This window comes from Lithobates pipiens, unplaced genomic scaffold (genome assembly GCF_037356315.1).
Source record: "Lithobates pipiens isolate NorthernLeopardFrog02 unplaced genomic scaffold, aLitPip1_a1.2 Scaffold_16, whole genome shotgun sequence".
Taxonomy (NCBI): domain Eukaryota; kingdom Metazoa; phylum Chordata; class Amphibia; order Anura; family Ranidae; genus Lithobates; species Lithobates pipiens.
In genome coordinates this window covers 563,713,211-563,734,049 of record NW_027507748.1, presented here as the reverse complement: position 1 = coordinate 563,734,049, position 20,839 = coordinate 563,713,211, and the positions used below count along the sequence as shown (strand labels likewise).

At 43.0% G+C, this 20,839-nt stretch overlaps 1 protein-coding gene across 5 annotated transcripts in view; it reads left to right on the top strand.

Annotated features, from left to right (window-relative positions):
- Window positions 1-20,839, top strand: part of B4GALNT1 (beta-1,4-N-acetyl-galactosaminyltransferase 1) — a 213,191-nt gene that overhangs the window by 110,534 nt on the left and 81,818 nt on the right. For all 5 annotated transcript variants that reach the window (XM_077483633.1, XM_077483628.1, XM_077483630.1 and 2 more), the window contains 2 exons: window positions 13,816-14,019; window positions 16,286-16,459. In XM_077483633.1, the coding sequence (XP_077339759.1) occupies window positions 13,817-14,019; window positions 16,286-16,459 (377 nt within the window). In that variant the 5' untranslated portion in view covers window position 13,816. The remainder of the gene's footprint in view (window positions 1-13,815; window positions 14,020-16,285; window positions 16,460-20,839) is intronic.

Here is a 20,839-nt window from a genome sequence, read left to right as displayed (position 1 = left end):
CATTTCCTGATTCCCATACCCAAGATGGCGGCGGGACCCGGCAGCCGAGCGAGCGATCGGCTTCGGGTGCCGACATCGCGGGCGCGCTGGACAGGTAAGTGTCACTATTTAAAAGTCAGCAGCTGCAGTATTTGTAGCTGCTGGCTTTTAAAAAAAAAAAAAAAAAAAACGCGGAGTCCCGGTGGACTCCCGCTTTAATTAAGCTTTGGCAACAAAACCTGGAAGCTGATTGATTTCTCTATGCACCAGATTTTGCACTCTTCACTTTTAGTAAATAACCTCCAAGATGTCTGATTTGGCAAGCTGAGGTAATCTGTTGTGATAAAGGTTCTTCACCTATTTGAAAAGAAATGAAGGCCTTGTTTTTATGATTTTATGGAGCGATTTTCACTTGAATGGGCTGCCCTACATACCTTTGTCAACAGAAAATAAGCTCCTGCTCCTTTTCAAGTGACAAGCTTCATACGATTTTGAAAGGTGTAATTTTCCACGATTGCCGTACAAAAATTGCAGCAGAATTGCATTGTGTTTGGGGTGCCATTATAAGATAATGGCACCACATGTGCTTTGTGCAGCGATCGCCACACAATTCGGCCCACAAAGTGTAACTGAAGCCCGAAATTTTTTATAAAATCCCTGTCAGGGGATCCAGTGCCATCTTCACCAGTCTTCACATCTGGCTTCTCACTGTGTATGTGCAAGCTGTGCTGTGCTTTGTGAATGCGTTCTGGGACCCATAATGTAAGGCTGCGGGTGGGGCAGGGAGGACTTTCTTTGGAACCCCATAGTCAATCAGACCAGATGGGATCTGACGAACCCCCACCACCACAAAAAAAGTGGCAAAATAAGAAGAGGGAGAGGGGAGCAAAAGGCTGGATTTACACCTATGCATTTTTAGTGCTTTTTGCATTTTTCAGATTTGCTCTATAGAGCGTAATCCATAGGAAACCATGGTAAATGGACTGTAGTGCAAATCTGCAAAAAGCACTAAAAAATGCATAGGTGTGAATCCAGCCTAAAGCAGAACTTCCCCTTTAGGGCCAGTTTACACCATAGAAATGCAGTCTGGATGTTTTCCAGATGCTTTTCAGCATGTGCAATTTTGACATGTTTTTGATGCGTTCCAGTGCGTTTTTGACGTGTTTATAGTGCATTTTTGATGCAGTCCAGTGCATTTTTTTTCTCTCTTTTTTTCTTATCTTTAAATAAGGACATGTGTGTTCCAGTAAGTTTTTGGTGCATTCCAGTACATTTTTGATGCTTTTTTTATAGCATTCCAGTACAGTCCAGTGCAGGAAAAATGCAGTATGCTCTACTTTTTTTTTCTGGAACTGTAAGCACTGGTGTGAACTATGCCATTAAAAAACATTTAAAACTACTTTCCATTCTTTTTTTGTTATCGTCATGTTTATTGTTTTCTGGATAATTTGTACAAACAAGAGGTTAGCATACAGAATGTGTCAAATAACACGTATATTGGAAGAATGGTGAAGAATACAGTATGTGCGGTTCATCTGATAATAATAATTTGTACTCTTAACGTAATAGTAATTGTTAAGCACGGACGAACAGTTGGACCATTTTACAGATTAACATTTTAACAATTCTAGAATCCTTGTTAAAAAAACATTCTGAGTAATTTAGAGTATTTTAGAGTATGATAAAGTATAATAAAATAAGATATAAAATAGGAATAAAATAAAAACAAAAATTAAAAAATAAAGAATTAAAAGCGTTTTTGATGCAGAAAAAAAAAACGCACTGGACTGCATGTGTTGTGAACTGGCCCTTAGGGTGAAAATCTGCTTTAACCCCTATGTGCCGACAGTAAGCAAACATGCAGCCTCACGGTGGGTGGGCCTTGGCACCGAACAGCTGCATATTTGCATTCATTAGGGCAAAGGCAGCTGTGCCGAGAGCGTGCACCCTGGCAAGTTACCAATCACTGCTTGCGATCAGGAGCTTTCTGATCATGTTACAGCCAATCACGGCGGTCCCATGATTCTAAACACTGCCTGTCCTCCTGGCATCCTAAACCCCTTAAAGGGCCAGGAGGCGCCGGCTCCAAGGGGTTAATAAGATACTTCCTGATTATTGTCCAGAGCTACTGCAATTGACTAGGGATGAGCTAAGGCGTGTTCACATGGTCCACGTGCAAAGCCCGCTAGGAAGTCGGCGCAGTGCTGCGCTAATCACAGGCATTGAGACATTGCCCCGATCTCTGCAGCCGCACATCGGGGCAATGTTTCCCTGCCTGTGATTAGCGCAGCGCTCATCCTTACAAGTGACATTACAGGTGTGAGACATTGACACACTCTACAGTGAATGGGTATATGTTCTGTCTTCCTCTCTCTATTGTTATCTGGATTTGTTGGTTACCACATCCGTAAAAAAAACAAACAAAAAAACCCCCTCTTCTGCCTACTCCAACCTGCCATTTCTGACAGCGCCACCTCGCCAGCAGAACATTGTGCTTGGGAGGAGGCCGAACTGAAAGAAACCTGCTGGGGATTGTTACTGGAAAATTTTGCTATGAGCTGTTCTGCCGGTTTCAAGCTTTGTAGCTCATTCAATTATTTTAAGGATAAAGAAGAAGAAAAACATGTTTTGAGAAACAGGAAAACCGAGTGGGAGTAATAACTGCCAAAACCAACATCAAAACAAAACTTAATGTACGATACGAATATATCTCATTGGACCCAGTTGATATTTTTTATACTTTAAATAAGAATCCTTATCTTGATGTGTAAGATTTATTAATTGAGCCTAAAGTATAGGTTATTTACTAAAGTATTGGGAATGATTTTAATTATCCAGTTATGCGAAAAGCAGTTGAGGTTTTTGAATTTCATCTGCACATGATTACCGTATTTATTGGCGTATAACACGCACAGTTTTCCCGTTAAAATCAGGGGAAAATAGATCCGCCACCGATTTTGAGGCTGTGAACGGCTGAGAGCAGGCGAAAGCTGCCGAAAGCCGCCAAGAGCGGGCGAAAGCGGGCGAAAGCTGCCGAGAGCGGCCGAAAGCCCACCGAGAGCTACCGAGCACCGCCGAGAGCGGGCGAAAGCCGCTGAGAGCTACGGAGCACCACCGTGATACACAGGACATCTGGCTCTGAATCTCAGCAGCGCCATTTTTAAATGGCAAAGCTGAACATGAAGCTGACAAGGCTGCAAATAACACTGACAAGGGTGCAAATGATGGACAAGGCTGCATGACAAGGCTGCAAATGATACTGACAAGGGTGCAATGATGGACAAGGCTGAAAATGATACTGACAAGGGTGCAATGATGGACAAGGCTGCAAATGATACTGACAAAGGTGCAATGATGGAATCCATTTTCTCCTTTTCTCTATACTAGCTCATTATGAAATACTCACCTTAGATCGAAGCCCCCTCAGCGGTCCCAGTTAGACATGTGCAAAAGGAAAAAATTTGTTTAGTTTCGTTTCGTTTTAATTCGTTAATTCATTAATTTCGTTTAGTTATATTCGTTAACTTCCTTAAATTCGTTTTCGGATTTCGTTTAGTTTTCTACCGAATTCGAAAAATCGGCCACATTCGAAAATATTTCAACCAAATTCGAAAATATTTCTACCGAATTCGAAATGATTTCAACATGATTCGACATTATTTCAACCACATTCGAAAATATTTTGTGACCCGACTTTAGGGCCATGTATCTCGGGGTCACTTGGTGCTAGAAACTCCATTTGGATATGTTGTAGTGCTAGTACTATTGTGTTTGCATACCAAATTTGGGGTTTCTAGCTATAAGTGACCCCGAGATATGTGGCCCCAAAATTGGGTCGCAAAATGTCATTCTCTGCTCTAATAACATTTTGCGACCCGATTTTGGGGCCACATATCTCGGGGTCACTTATAGCTAGAAACCCCAAATTTGGTATACAAACACAATAATACTAGCACTACAACATATCCAAATGATTGAAGTGTCTAGCACCAAGTGACCCCGAGATACATGGCCCTAAAGTCAGGTCACAAAATATTTTCAAATGTGGTTGAAATAATGTCGAATGCAGTTGAAATAATTTCGAATGCAGTTGAAATAATTTCGAATGCAGTTGAAATAATTTAGAATGCGGTTGAAATAATTTCGAATCATGTCGAATTCATTCGTTATATTTCTTTCGTATTCGTTGTAATTTGTTATTTTTTTTATTCGGACATTCGGATGCATCCGAATGTCCGAAAGATGCAAAATTCGGCCGAATTTTGATTCGTTACGAAACGAATTGCACAAGCCTAGTCCCAGTACACAACTCCAGCCGGCGGCATCGCTCCAGGAATTACTTCCGGGTATCGCGGGCTCTGTCGCTGTGATTGGCCAGAGCTGCAATGTCATCACTGCACGCGGGACGCACCACACTAGCTGAAGCAATGTTACAAAAGTGCAATTGCTTTAGTGCGCATGTGCCGATGATGTTGGTACATGCTGATATAGGGGATATCTCCTAAACCGGGCAGGTTCAGGAGATATCTGGGGTAGCTACAGGTAAGCTTTTTTATAGGCTTACCTGCAGTAAAAAGTGGATTGTAAGGGTTTACAACCACTTTAAATCATGCAGACTTGCGTGCCTTTGCAACATATTTGTTATTTTAAAAGTAAAAACACCTTTACAAATCACTTTAACTTGAAAACAGAAATAAAATTGAGAAATGCTGGTTTAGTCGATTGACCCATTCCAGTAGTTTGTTTAACTCTTGTGAGAACTGACAAGGAATAACTGTTCTGGGCACATAGAGACGTGTCTTAGCCCTTGTACACACGGTCGGACATTCCGACGGATAATGTCCGATCGGACCGTGTTGTCGGATAATCTGACCGTGTGTGGGCTCCATCGGACTATTTCCGTCGGAATATCCGACGGACAAAGTTTTAGAGCTGGGCTATAAAACTTTCCGACAACATGATCCGATCGGACTTTGTCCGATTCTGTGTAGAGAATTCCGATCGGACAAAGTGCCACGCATGCTCAGATCAAATTCCTAGACCAAAGCTATTGGCTACTAGCCTGAAGCCTGTCGTAATAAAATACCATCATCACGTTACGTACGATCGGATTTTACGACAACTTTGTCTGACCGTGTGTATGCAACACAAGTTTCGGACAAAATCCGTTGGACAAAATCCGACGGATTTTGTTGTCGGAATGTCCGACCGTGTGTACAAGGGCTAAGGATTCCCTTTGTTGTAGTTTCTTGTAGGTCTTTTGAACACAGATGGCAGGACAATTTGAAGAGTGTTAGGAATTGTGATAACGATGGCTTTAGGAAAAAGTATAAACATTTTGTCCCAGAATTCCTTTTTGTGGGTACAAGACCATCAGGTATAGGTAATGTTTCATGGATGAGTTCAGTATCTCCATCATTGTTTGTGAACTAAGGATTTGTGAAGGACACTGGGGCATCTATACCATCAAATGAGAATCCTAAAGCTGGTCTGGTGGGCTTTACTGTCCAAGCATGTTTGATATGCTAAGGTAAAGGCCAGACCTCTCCTGGGAAAGAGGCGTTGAGTTCTGTTGACTATTGGTCCAAATATTTAGGAAGTGATGATTGAGTGTATGACAAGAGTATAGCATATACTTGACATGGTCTTTTTTTGGTGGGGGGATCTTGGAAGAGAAGGGGCTCAAATTGAGTCCGTCAAGAGGATAGGTTAGTTTTATCAGGTATTGAGTTTATGAAGAAAAAAAATCTGCTGGTATGACAGCCATTGACATGGAGTGGGAAAACTGTGGGTTGAAGGGGTGGCAGGGCACCATGTTGCACAGTTTATTTTGTTGTGTTCATACCAGTATTGGAAAATTCAGAAGAATGATTGCTAATGCATCTGGCATGAAGAAACCCTTGGTGGTTGTCCATCCTATGCAGTTACATGGGAGGGAGATAGTCCTCAGTCCTGTGTAAACTCCAATCATGACTTGAAGCTTACACAAGGTTTCTCATCTTTATTTCTGGTTGCCAAGCAGAGTGGCATGGAAGGGAATCGGCTTGGAATGGCAGTAGTTAAATCCCAATGGAGCCCTCAATTTACCTCAGTTAATTACATTCCAGACACATAAATAGAAAAGGTGTAAAATCTATTAGGCTCTATTCACACCTGAGCGATCTGCAGCCGCTTGTTTTTTTTAGCTTTTTTTTGTTTTTACCTGAGCATTTTTTTGGAGCGGCACCATTTATTTGAATGGGCCTCTTTTCCACTTCAAAAACTCTCAAAAAGAAGCACAGAGCAAAGAGCATTTGTGGTTGCGATTATTGCTGTGATTTAATCGCAATTTTTCACTCAACAATCCCAGCAAAATCACACTGCGTTCGGGGTGCCATTAAGAAATAGTGGCATCCCCACTTTGTGACCCTTTTTTTTTTTTTTTTTTTTTTGTGTAGGAAAACTTCTGTCGCCTTTTTTTATCCTTGTGTAGGAAAAATTCTGTCTTTTTTTTTTTTCTCCTAGTATAGGAAAACTTGTCAAAAGTGAGTGATGCAGATAGCAGAGGAATGTGTCAACAGACAGAAATGACACTTAGTGCTCTGGATTGTACACACTAGGGGTATTCTTCATTCATATTTGATGTAAGAGGCTTACAACCACTTTAATACAGATAAAAAGCCTTCACAGTTTAAAACCATTTTAACCACTTGCTGACCGCAATACGTATATGTACATTGCAGTTTGCAAGTGGTTTACTGGGATAATGGTTATATATATCAGTCATAACCCCGGCATTGTTCTTTTCAGCTGGCTTTCTCTTGAGCCCAGGTTCACACTGCTGCTATCTTAGCCCTTGTACACACGGTCGGACATTCCGACGAAAAATGTCCGATCGGACCGTGTTGTCGGATAATCCGACTGTGTGTGGGCTCCATCCGACGGACAAAGTTTTAGAGCTGGGACAACATGATCCAATCGGACTTTGTCCGATTGTTTGTAGAGAATTCCGATTGGACAAAGTGCCACGCATGCTCAGATCAAATTTCTAGACTAAAGCTATTGGCAACTAGATCGCTGCAGCCGGCTGGTGATCAGTGAGTATGAGCTGTTTTTACAGCTTTTTACTCACTGATCACTAGTCTAGTGTAATACACACATGTCCCGACACATGTTCCCAAAACACATGTACCCACACATGTCCCCAAATAATAAAAAGACATGTCCCCAAATAATAAAAACACATGTCCCCCACATATGTCATACTAAAATCACATGTCCCAATGATTATCTGCACACATATGTACATGATCATTTGTGTACATATGTCAGTGATCACACAAACCAATTATTATACACTTAACGGATTTTTTTTACCAAAAACATGTAGCAGAATACATTTTGGCTTAAATTTACGACAAAATTTGGTTTCATTGGATATCTTTTAAAATAGAAAGAAGAAAATATAGTTTTTTTTCCAAATTTCCGCAATTTTTGCGCTTATCTCGCAAAAAAAAAGAGTCGTGAATAAATACCACCAAAATAAAGCTCTATTTGTGTGAACAAAATGATAAAAAATTCATTTGGGTACAGTGTAGCATGACCGCGCAATTGTCATTGAAAGTGCGAGAGCGATGAAAGCTGAAAATTGGGATCTTTTTTTAGATCTTTTGCTTTTAAAGGTAAAAAGGAGATTTGGCATCTTTTTGACGTGTGACGTGTCCCAGATGATTGCTGAGAGGCAGGGGGGAGAGGTGAACTGACTTCTGGCGCCGCGGAGCCCCGGGAGGAAGTGGGAGCTGAAACTCTCTAAAAAGAGGGTTTCCGTTCCCCCCCCCAAAAAATTATATGACAAATGTGACATGTCAGGGGGTCACCTTCCATTAAAGCGGAAGTTCCATTTTTGGGTGGAACTCCGCTGTAAGTGACCTTGCAGTTATAACACACGTTCACATTACAAGCATGATCACCATTCATGGATTGAAATTCAGCTGGTTCGGCAGGCATCTGCCCAGGTCACATTCTCACTTTTAGCAAGGGAACTAGGGATTGGTTTGAGTAAGTTATATGGTCACTGAAGAGAACATTTCATTGAAACGTTGAACAATAGGACATTTGAGTACATCCTATGCAAATTGTTGATTTTTTCAACATATTTGAATAGGCAAACATTAGAACTTCATACAGACAGTGGGGGTTATTTATGAAAGGCAAATCCACTTTGAATTACAAGTGCAAACTGCAAGTGCAAAGTGAACTTGAAATTGCACTTGGAATTGCAGTCGCTGTAAATCTGAGGGGTAGATCTGCAATGAGGAAGCTCTGCTGATTTTATTATCCAATCACGTGCAAGCTAAAATGCTGTTTTTTTATTTTCCTTGCATGTCCCCCTCGCATCTACAGTGACTGCACTTCCAAGGGCACTTTCAGTGCAATTTCAAGTGCACTTTGCACTTGTAGTTTGCACTTGTAGTGCAAAGTGGATTTGCCTTTAATAAATAACCCCCAGTGCCTACAAAAAAGGGGTCATACTGAAAGTAGGAGAAAACCCTAAGGCCCCTTTCACACATGTGGACCATTCTGGTACCATTCTGAACACTCCATGCAGTTTTATTGGAGCGACGGATGTCAGCGGTGACGTGTCTGCTGACATCTGATCTGCTCTGCTAAATTCAGACAATAGAAACCCTATTTTCTATCCATCTGGCAGATTAGATGAAAACAGGAGGCAGATCCATTTTCATCCGATTCCCCCATCGTGGAGAGCAGAGATCTGACAGTTTCGTCTCTCCACAGTGAACAGAGACAGACCTGTCATCCACCGGCTCAGTGGGGATCAACAAAGCGATCCCCGCTGAGCAAATGGGGTCCATGAAAAAGGACAACAATGTGTGAAAGGGGCCTAACGATAACTATTCTTAAAAATGTTCCCTCGTCCGTCCTCCTAGCTTATGCTGCTTAATTGTTTAAAAAAGATCTGTGTACTTACCTTTTTTTAATCTGCTCCAGTCCCATGATCCTGCAACTCTGTGTGAGGGACACTTGAAAATGGTTATACATTCTGGGAGTAGTGATGTCACCCATACGTGCCTATAGCCCAGCCTTTGTTGATGCTCCCTCTTTTCCCCTGCACTAGTTGCTCATTGAGACGCCAGAGCTGTAGGATCACATGACCGAACCGGAGCTGATTAAAAATGCTGTAGGTAAGTACACACTTCTTTTTTATACAGGTTAGGCAGGATAGAAAGGAGTGGGAGGTTGTTGCCACCTGGGTTGAGGAATCCTCAAAGTTTTCGGTCTTACCACGGTTCGTTCTCTGCTCACGACCAGTGGAGTCTGCTCATATCAATGCCTATGGGACTCTCATGAAATTCCCAAATCGGAACGTTTTCTAAATATACAAAATTCGTCACTTTATGGAGGCTCTTACAAAGCATCATGGACACCCATTATTGTCTACTGCTTTTTAGACCAGATGTTGAACCAACCCTAATTTCTTTGTTATACTCTTCTATATTGAACAAGATTGGGCCCCAAATCTCTATGTATCGTGACAAATGGATATAAGACTTTGGTTTTGACTCACAGCCAGTTGACTGGCGTAAAATGTGGGAAGCCCATTTTAAATCCTCTAATAATGTCCTGGCTCCTAAAAATTCCTTCAAAGTTATGTCTCGTTGGTACTTTAGCCCAGGTAGGATCGCACAATGACTATGGGTTGTTTTACAAGGTGCGCGTTCACATAATAAGTTGAAGTTAGAAGCTAGTTGGCTACCACCATGCATGTCTGCACCAGATTTTGCACTCTGCAGTTTTAGTAAATCAACCCCACTGTCTCTGCACCAGTATATTGTGAATAAAGGGCACTGTGGTGTCATCCCCTTAGGTGGCATGGCCATGACACCTGGCATTAACAATAAAGTTCTCAGTCTTGCAGTTTGAGTGACGCTAGCTGTCATTGAAACCAAAAGACTGGGGACATCTTGTGGCCAAAAATAAATATGTGGTAGAAAACTTTGGATTAAAGGTGAGTATTGCAGCCTGTGCCTGTGTGAGTTTTTTTTAGGGATATTTAAAAAAAAAAATAATGATAACCTGGACTAGCCTTTAAATAATTCAGTGATTCAGCCTGTTCTGTCTAAAAATAAATCTACCAAATCATGTTTGAATCTTGAACCCGATGACCCATTTCCCACATCTTTGCCAATGGTGAAAATGGCTAGCCGCTTAAACTGAACACTTCCACAGCAAATATAAAAAAAACAACAGATTACATGACTGATCTACAATGCTGAAGTGACAACACTGACAAAAGGATTTTAAAAAATGCCAGTGGGGAATGCTGTGGGGTTTTGCAAATGCAGTCTATTAGTGTTTTCTTGAACATCTTAACAGTGGGATTCTATCATTAAATGAATTGCTGCATTGTAAAGACACAAACCGTTTTCTTGAGCAGGCCGCAGTACAGAAGAACATTTATCTTCACAACCCACATCAGTAAACCATAGGAAGTAATGAGAGGAGAGGTTTTGCATACAATGTATTATCATTCTCACCATACAGCCAACACTGGAGACAAAAGAAGAACAAATAATAGTTATGTGACTTTGTAATGAGATGTAATTAGAGATATATGGATACTAAAAGTGCATTTTTATACATTGTATCTAACAGTAAATGTGTGAAAACCTAAATCAGAGCATGTAGCTACAAATTAGAAAGGTGAAACGGGATGCTACAATTATATATTAAGCCGTTGACAGTTTTAATCTGTATAGATATAAAGAAAATGAGATGATAAAAAATACTGCTAATGTACCTGTAGAGTGCTATATGTACTTGAAATAAAAATGTGTGTGTGTGTGTGTGTATGTGTATATATATATATATATATATATATATATATATATATATATATATATATATATACACACACACGCACGCACACACACACATACACTGTATATATGCTGAAAAGAAGCAAACTGCTAATCATTTTAGGAATTTTTTTTGGAAATCAGTTAAAATACATGTAAACATAATTATTACATTTTCATATATACATTAACATGTTAATGTAATTACACAAGCTATTTGCAATGTTTTTAAATCTACATATTTTGTTGTGGTCCTGCCTTGAAAGACCATATCTGGCACTTCCTGTTGTAGGGTGACAACGCTTGTCTCTGACTCCTAGTTGTGCTCCACTGTTGTCACCCTGATACATGGACTTCCATTAGAGCTTTAGGCTGGGTTCAAACTATTGCGAAAATGGATGCGGGTTTCCCTGCATTCAATTTGCATGTCAGGAGACTGTGACCGGCTCTCAATGGAGCTGGTTCACACAGCTCCGGTATGGCTGTGGAGCAAATTGCACAGGGGTCCTGTGCGTTTTTCTGGTGCGTTTCAGGTCCGAATTCAGTCAAAAATTCGGACCAAAATCGGACCTGAAACGGTGAAAAAGGATGCACCGAACCCTTGCTGTGAGCCGCTCCTCACAGCAGTGTGAACCCAGCCTTAAAGTACATGTTCAGCTTTTAACAAAAAAATTCCAGACCTCCCAATTCACACAGTTTGCTCTAAAGCTGCAAGTCCGTACTAACCAACTACAATGGCCCTCCATGCTGTTTTCAAGCAGGCTGGCAAAAATCTAGTGCCAAGCTGTCTGCATCTGCATGACGACATCCCATTGACTTGAATCGAATGTAATTGTGCAGCAGAAGCAACAAATGTCCCTTCTGAGTAAAACCTAATTACCTGCTTGTTTATTTTGAAATGTGGGCAGAAAGGTTCACAGGCTTGGGGAGTTCACGCCTTGCAGATAGTATGCCAGGTCAGATATGAAACCAAGATAAGGTTCTTTCTGTCTTTAGGATTTCGAGAAAAATCAACAGGTATTTTATGTACTTGCTGAAAATTTTCTTAGCTTAAAAAGTCAAAATAAATGCAGCCACTACATCTAACAGCTTGTTCAATTTTGGCGAGTTTAGATAAGTATTAGGCTCTGGGGTAAAAGATGAATATAAAATACGTTTTATTTTTCTACAAGATCTTTTTCTGTAAACATTTTTTTCAGTGAGGTAAGGTTTTTTTTTCTAGAGTGTGGGAACATGAACTTGGTTATTAAACCAGCATAAATCAAATCAAATAAATAAATACATGTTGTAATCTTGCACCACTATGCATATAAATGTTAAATAGACATCTACAAGATAAATGAATAAATCAATTCACCCGTAGAAACAACAGCGCATATTCCTCTATAGAGAGAAAAAAATATATATATGTTATTTGTTCTAGTGCAAACTATTGTTCTACGGAAAGCACGTGTATCCTCCACAATATAGTCATACAAAATAGTTATTGTCCATGATAACTGTCCATATGTCCAGATTATACTGAATAATCAAGATGGTTCCAGGAAAAGAGGAACTGAAACAGATTATCTATTTCAGTCCATAAACAAAATAAGAAGCAAAACTGAAACAAAGTATCCTGGTACAGATCATAAGGGGTATACGATGCAATCCTTCCTTAACGTGATTAAACTTCCAACAGTGAAATGCAGTGTTCCCAAATTTGCTGGGGTACAATCTCAAGCATGAGGCGACCCCCCTTAGTTATATTCTTACCAGATGTGCCTGGTTATGCGGGCTCTCAGATATTACTCCTCATCGGCTGGATCTCATCCGCTTCATAAGTGCCGGGTAATTCAAGATCTCGGAAAAAAGCAATTGCGGGAAACAAACATAGCGTGATACTGTCTTGTAAAAACACAATTTATTTTAATAAAAAATATTGCACTCACAAAAATTTCGTCGTGTTGACAGATGATGTCAACACGACGAAACGCGTCAGGGTGGTAGCACACGCTTAGCAGCATAGAGGAACTGACAGGAGGGAGGAAGAGAAGCACAGCTTTAACCGTGAGCTATTATGTGATGACGGTCATTGGCGGCTAATGCTAATACTTCTCCCCAGACCTGATTGTGATAAAGAACTATGCACGTTGAGTGAACCAATGTTTTAAAGGATTGTTTTTTTGTGAGTGCAATATTTTTTATTAAAATAAATTGTGTTTTTACAAGACAGTATCACGCTATGTTTGTTTCCCGCAATTGCTTTTTTCCGAGATCTTGAATTACCCGGCACTTATGAAGCGGATGAGATCCAGCCGATGAGGAGTAATATCTGAGAGCCCGCATAACCAGGCACATCTGGTAAGAATATAACTAAGGGGGGTCGCCTCATGCTTGAGATTGTACCCCAGCAAATTTGGGAACACTGCATTTCACTGTTGGAAGTTTAATCACGCTAAGGAAGGATTGCATCGTATACCCCTTATGATCTGTACCAGGATACTTTGTTTCAGTTTTGCTTCTTATTTTGTTTATGGACTGAAATAGATAATCTGTTTCAGTTCCTCTTTTCCTGGAACCATCTTGATTATTCAGTATAATCTGGACATATGGACAGTTATCATGGACAATAACTATTTTGTATGACTATATTGTGGAGGATACACGTGCTTTCCGTAGAACAATAGTTTGCACTAGAACAAATAACATATATATATTTTTTTCTCTCTATAGAGGAATATGCGCTGTTGTTTCTACGGGTGAATTGATTTATTCATTTATCTTGTAGATGTCTATTTAACGTTTTCTAGTGGTTTTATTGATTTAATGCCTTTTAAAACAGCTGCTTAAATTCCACAGCTCCCAGGTAGAAAGCATACCATTTGGTGCTGAGCGCCTTTTTATTTGCGTGGTTAACGGGCGGAGGTTACCCTAAGCAAAGGTGTATATTTGTTCATGCATATAAATGTACTAACACATTTTTCTCATTTCTTTTCAGAATGAGAACCAACAGAAAATTGTGCTTTATTCTGGTAGTGCTGGTTCCATTAAGCTTCTTCTGCTTCCATGTGATGACCAAGTCTGACAAAGTGGTGGCCGTATGGAACAGAGAAATCCCTGAGGACATTCTGGATAATAGTGTGCTACAGCCTGTAGACAAATATGCTCACATAGCCTTGAAATGGAAAGAAGAGGTTTTAGAGTATGTATAACTGCTATACTTTAAACGGCTTTTATTTTGACAGATCTGACATCATTATGTATGACTAATGTATATTGTATTAGATGTTCAGTTACCTTCAAATTCTATAACCTCCATATTCTTGCTGCCATGAGATGAACAGTGTTGCAGCATGTAAAATGCTGTTTTTTGCGGTCTAGCTCTAGACTGTCGTCTCCCACCCCTGTGTCTTCCTGTTTGATAGTCTGGATGCTTTTTGCAATTGGTTGCCAATAGGAAGGTTTAGGGAATGGGAGATAGCAGGCCAGAGGTCAGCAATGGAAGCTGTGTTTGACATTTGCATAATAGAGTTCAGTAAATTCCAGGGTGCTCTGAAGATAATGGACATGGAGCTGCCATTTTTACAGACTTGGGGTTGAGATTCATATTAAAGATTAACAATCTCTGGAGCAACTGGACTTTGCAAAGTGCATAGTCTATTTGCCTTTAGTAAATCAACCTCACAGTGTATTAAGGATATTCCAGGGGTCAGTGGGTACCAGTTCTTAACAGACAGTCAGCCTTATGCAGCGTACACGCCACTGGATTGAATTGGTCTGACGGTCTCCCCGACGGAGTTCTGACGGACTTTCCACGGAGTTACGATGGACTTCCGAACGAACGGACTTGCCCACACACGAACGGACCAAAGTCCATTCCTTTTGAACGTGATTATAGAAAATGAAGTTCAATAGCCAGTAGCCAATAGCTGCCTTTGCATTGTATTTGGTCCATTGGACCAGCATACAGACGAATGGTTTTCCCAATAGAACTTGATTCCATCAGGCAGATTTGAAACATGTTCTATTTCTAGGTCCGTCTGAATTTTTGAAGAAAAAAGTCAGATGAAGCCCACACACGATCGTTATATCCAACTGGAATCAATCATGATTCCCGTCTGAATTTTTCTGCCGGAAAGTTCGGTCATGTGTACGCGGCATTAGTCTACCTGGCCATGTAATTAACATCCAAGGTACAGCAATCCATTAAAGCCTAAAGCTGGATACACAAGATCAGTGCATGAATACAAGCAATGTTAATGCAGCGATCTCTCCCCCTAAGACATAGCATACTGTATTCTGACCCTGCCCCCCACCAGCAGATACTTTTTTTTTACATGTTTTGTACAAACGGCTTTAATTGCTATATGCAAAGAAAACAGTCATGGAATTAGGACTGGCTGCTCAGAAAAAAAGGAATAATGTTAGGCAAAAAGGTAGGGGCATTTTAAAGATATAAGCACAGTATATATTTTTTTAGCTTATGTGCCTCTTTGGGTTGTAATAGACATAAGATTACCATCACCCAATTCCATGATCTGTGGGTGGCACCAAAACTGGCTGTTATAGGGAATGGCTGATCGGCAGTCAGGGCCAGATTAAGAGCATCATGTGCTTGGTGCTGAGGATTTTGGTGGGCCTTTTACTGGACACCCTTCTGCTTTCCAAGAGCCTGTGCTGGCATGCGCCCAAACTCAAAAGTGCGCAGCCGCACAGGTATAACACTAGGGAAGCCTGGAATTTGATTGCCACTGGCAACTGCCAAGTTTCTGTAAGGGCCACGCATCGGCGTGCACTCAGACCTGAAAGAGTGCAGCTGCGCAGGCCTAACACTATGGAAGCCCCAGACTTCTGTAAGAGCCCTGCATTGGCGTGCCCCAGGCTTCTGTTAGGACTGCTCATGCAGTGCCCATTATCAATCTCACCACCCTGCCCAGGCAGTGCATGTGGAATGCAAGGCCCATCAGGGGAGATCTCTTCCCATTGACCCATTGCTTTCCATGTCCTTTTTGGGTGGCTGGGCCTTTTTAAGGTAGGGGCCTGGAGCTGCAGCTCCAATAGCCCCTACATTAATCCAGCCCTGTCGGCAGTACATGATTGCAGTTGTTCTAGCTTCATCTTCCTGCCCTCACCATACAATGTACTTGTATTAGGTAGCAGAGTTTTTTTTAGCACTTGCTCCCTTCAGTATCCTGAGGAAAATCACTTAGTGCCTTACATGTAATCCCTGTGGCCAGTTTTTTAAATATAGGGAAATTTCAACGTAATCCTCTAAAATTGTTTGGCACATAAGTAAAGCAGGTAATTTTCTGTTATTTTGTTCCTACTGTTCCATTTCAATAGTATACTTCCTGCAATTCAAACCCATTGTATTTTACAAAGAATCATCTTTGGAGTATAAGAGCTTTTTTTGTTGCTGACGTTAATTTGCAGCCAGGGTGAATTAATTGGATTGTATCTCTTCACAGACTTTTGCCAAGAAACAGTTGCAAATGTGAAGCTAAGGCCACTCTAAACATTCCTTTTAGACAAGAGCTCTTTGGAAAACCGTATGCCGTCAACTTTACTTCAGCTGTGGAGCCTTCATTATTTGAGGATACCTATAGACGAAGAGAACTGGAATATAGTAACTTCAAAATGAGGTACAGCCACCAGCCATGCATTAATGTAAAGTATTATTGTGAAAAAAGAGAGCCAATATTGCTAAGGACTACTCACGATACCATGCAATATCTTTTAGTGCGGCTCTAGGTGTTCTGGTAACATATAAGTCTGTTGTCTGACAGTATTAGATGGGTGCAGGCTGTCAAGTGCTTAATCCAGGCAGCATTGGAGCATATACACTGTATGCGCAATTATTAGACAAGTGAGTGTTTTGACCAAATCATAATTTTTATGTATATTGCCCAACTCCAAGCTGTATAAACTTGATTGCTTTTTGGATTTAAGCATATCGGATGATGTGTACTTGTGTAATGAGGGAGAGTGTGGCTCCAGGAGACCAACGCCCTATATCAAGGTGTGCATAATTATTAGGCAGCTTCTTTTCCTCAGGGAAAAAAGAGAGGTAGCCGCCTATGAGAAGTCAAAAATTGTCAGAGGGATGCAGCACTCTTGAAATTGCTAAGATTTTGGGGCATGATCACAGAACCATCAAACATTTTGTTGCAAATAGTCAACAGGGTCGCAAGAAACGCATTGAGAAAAAGAGACACATATTAAATGCCAACAGTTTAGGAAGAATCAAACATGAAGCTACCAGGAACCAATTATCCCCCAGTGCTGTCATATTCCAGAACTGCATCCTACCTGGATTGTCCAGAAGTACAAGGTGTTCAGTGCTCGGGGGCGTGGCCAAGATGGCAACCAGCTAGGACGTGTTTGCAGAGAGCTCCGCACCTGGCAGGCTATTTATCCGGCATTTAGGGACATACATCTCTCCCCGTGGGCCGGTGAAGCGGTGGTGAGGCTCGGGGATGCGCAGGGGTAGCTCCGGTTCCCATAGGAAGAAGCATACGGTCCCGGGAACCCCGCCGGGAACTCCACTACAGACCCGCGCGGCACGCGGGCAGGCCTACACCAACATGGCGTCTCAAACGGACCACGCTGACACGCCACCGATGGGTGATGATCAATTTCAAGCTCTTATGCAAGCGATCACTGGTTGTCAGACTACCCTAACCACTAAGATAGAGCAGATACAGCTCGACATGGGGCTTATCAGGCGAGATATGGATAAACACCGGGAGCGGCTTGCCGAGGTGGAACGGAGGGTTGGAGACGTGGAAGATGTTACCCGCGACCATGATGCCTCCCTCCGTACCCTGCAGGTGCGGGTGAAGGCGCTGGAATCCAGGGCAGAGGACCACGAGAACAGGAATAGGAGGAACAACCTGAGGTTGGTGGGCCTCCCGGAGGGGTCGGAGGGCCGTGACACCGAAGCCTTTACCGAACGTTTGCTACGTACACTTCTCCCGCTCGCTGAGTTCTCCCCCCATTTTGTCGTGGAACGAGCGCACAGAATGCCGTCGGTTCGTGGCCCACCGGGCGCCCCGCCACGCACGTTTATTTTCCGCCTTTTGAACTTTAGAGACAGAGACCTGGTTCTTCGGGAGGCGAGGAAGGTGGGGGACCTGCGCTTTGAAAACGCTAAATTAATGCTTTTTCCTGATTATTCTGTGGAGACGCAGAGGCAACGCAGGACATTCGACCAAGTCAAGGCCCAGCTGCGCACCAAAGGTCTCAAGTACAACATGATGTTCCCCGCGAAACTCAGAGTGATTGACGGAGAATCCGTTCGTTTCTTTACCGCCCCGAGTGAGGCCTCCAGATGGATTGATTCCCTTCCCCAGCAGAGATAAATTTTTTGATGATGATTACCTGACTGGGGTCCACAAGCATCACAAGCTTTGCCCAGTGCCACGCGGATCGGATTTCCCCCCCCCCCCCTTGCTCTGTCCCTCCATTTTGGAACTTGGAGGGCAGGTCTGACTGCCCCTCTCCTTTTCAATACTGGTTTTGGGCAGGGGGCGAGGAGCCGACCTGATATTCTGATGCTCCTTAGGGGGGGTCTACAGGTTCATGTCTTCATATTCTGTCTACCGGGCCTTAGGGCCCTACCCCCTCCCTAGTTTATACCCGGGGGGGTTTGCAAGATTACTTCTGGATGTGAATACTCTGTACTGATGATGCTGGACCCCGCTACTCCGATGTTGTCGTCCTGTTGGATGAGTTGTTACTAAGAATGGGCCCTTGGAACTTTCCAAGAGAATTTTGCACTTCAACCTGAGGCGCCACATACACTACGAGTTGTTCCCTTTTGTCTTGTTTTTTCTTTTCCTTTGCCTCCAGGAAGCGGCTGCGCTGGAGTTTGTCTACTCTGCGCAGGAGACTCTGTCCTAGGTGTGCTGGTTGATACGCACCGCCCCCGCGGGAGATTTCTCCTTTAAATGGGTTTGATTATGTTTGGTTTGGGTTCTCAAACACCCTGGGGCTGTTTTTCTGGGGTGTGGGGTGGGAAGGGAGGGGAGTTCTGGTTTTTTTTCTGTTTATTTTGTTGTTTTTTTGTTACATGCTTTCAGGTTTTCTGGTATAGACAGTGCTACTATAATGAATGTATAAGGTATATCATTGCATTACTTAAGATGAGATATTTGTGCCCCGACCCTGGCCGGGTGGTCGTATCCGTTGGTCCCCCCTGCCCCTCCAGATTATGGCTCCGTTGAAGATCCTCTCCTGGAATGTTAGGGGGCTTAACCAGAAGATTAAACGCTCTCTTGTTTTTGACTACATGAAAAAATATGCTCCGCATATCTGTATTCTTCAGGAGACGCACCTAGTGGGGGGAAGGATTATGGGATTGAAGAGGCCCTGGGTGGGATACCACTATCATACCACATACTCCGGCTATGCCCGGGGGGTTAGCGTCCTTATCCATAGGTCCCTTAATTTTGAGCCTCTTGATATAGTCACAGATAAGGACGGGAGATACGTATTGGTACACGCCACAATTGACATGATAGAAATGGTGCTGGTGGGTCTTTATATGCCTCCTCCTGCGGATCTGTCTCTACTACATAAACTGACTGCCCTGATAGCCCAATTCCAGACTGACAATGTGGTTATAGCTGGGGACTTTAATATTCCTCCTAATCCTTCCCTGGATAGGTTGACGCCTGACCGGGCCACAGACTCTCCAGTTTCTCGCTGGGCACAGGTGTTTGGGCTGGAGGATGTCTGGAGGTGGAAACACCCATCAGATCGCCAGTTTACGTGCCACTCCTCCTCCCACAACACACTCTCCCGTATTGACCTAGTCTATGCTGGTGCCCCCATGCTTCCCAGGGTCCTTGGAATAGAGTTACTTCCTCGGGGCATCTCTGACCACTCCCCACTGCTGTGTACATTGCAAACCTCTACCCCTCAGAGGGATAGACTATGGCGCTTGTCTAGGTACTGGATTGAGCATCCCACCATTGCCTTTGAGATGGGCGGTGAAATCCGGGGATTTTGGGCCTCAAATGTTGGCACGGCTTCTGGGGGGATGGTCTGGGATGCCTTCAAGGCCTATATGAGGGGGTGCTACCTCTCTTCCATTGGTCGGGAGCGCAGGAATGATAAGATCACGGTAGAGGAGGCAGAAGCCAGGGCCCAGGAACTGGAGACCCGGTTCACCCTCACGGGGAACCCGCTCACGGCTCAGGATATGAAAGTAGCGTATAGAGAGGTGGTGCTCCTTAGGGTGGCTAAAACAAGCAAACGTCAACTGGCTCAGACGCAGAGGATTTTTGAACAGGGTGAAAAGACGGGGAGATTGTTGGCCTGGATCTCGAGGGAGCAGGCCCCAATCTCCACTATCCCTCGAATACAGAATAGTGCTGGGACAATAGTGACGGATCCCCTTGCCATCAACGCTTGCTTTGCAGAGTTCTACTCCGCCCTTTATTCATCTAGGGTGCAGTACTCAGCGCAGGAGTTAAGTGCTTTTCTAGAGGGGGTGACACTCCCTGCCCTTACTTCTGAGGCCAGGGACGGTCTGGACTCCCCGATTACTCTGGCGGAAGTCCGAGTGGCGCTGGGGTCCATGCAGCCGGGGAAGACCCCTGGGGAGGATGGGATACCCCCGGAATTTTACAAGTATTACCTAGAGGAGATGTCAGTTAGAATACATGATATGCTCACCGCGTCCCTTCGTGAGGGGGAACTTCCTCCATCTATGGCACAAGCCATCATAGTGGTGATCCCTAAACCTGGGAAAGACCCCCAGTTGTGCTCGTCATACCGACCCATTTCCCTACTCAACTCGGACGCGAAAGTGCTGACCAAAATCCTTGCCAGGCGACTGAACGAGGTTATACTTACCTTGATCCATGAGGATCAGTCCGGCTTTATGCCAGGGAAGGGGACAGATATTAATATTCGCAGGCTCTTTACTGTTTTGGCCTCGGGGGATGCAGAAGGTGGGGAGGAGGTTGTGGTCTCTCTAGACGCGGAGAAGGCCTTTGATTCAGTGGAGTGGGACT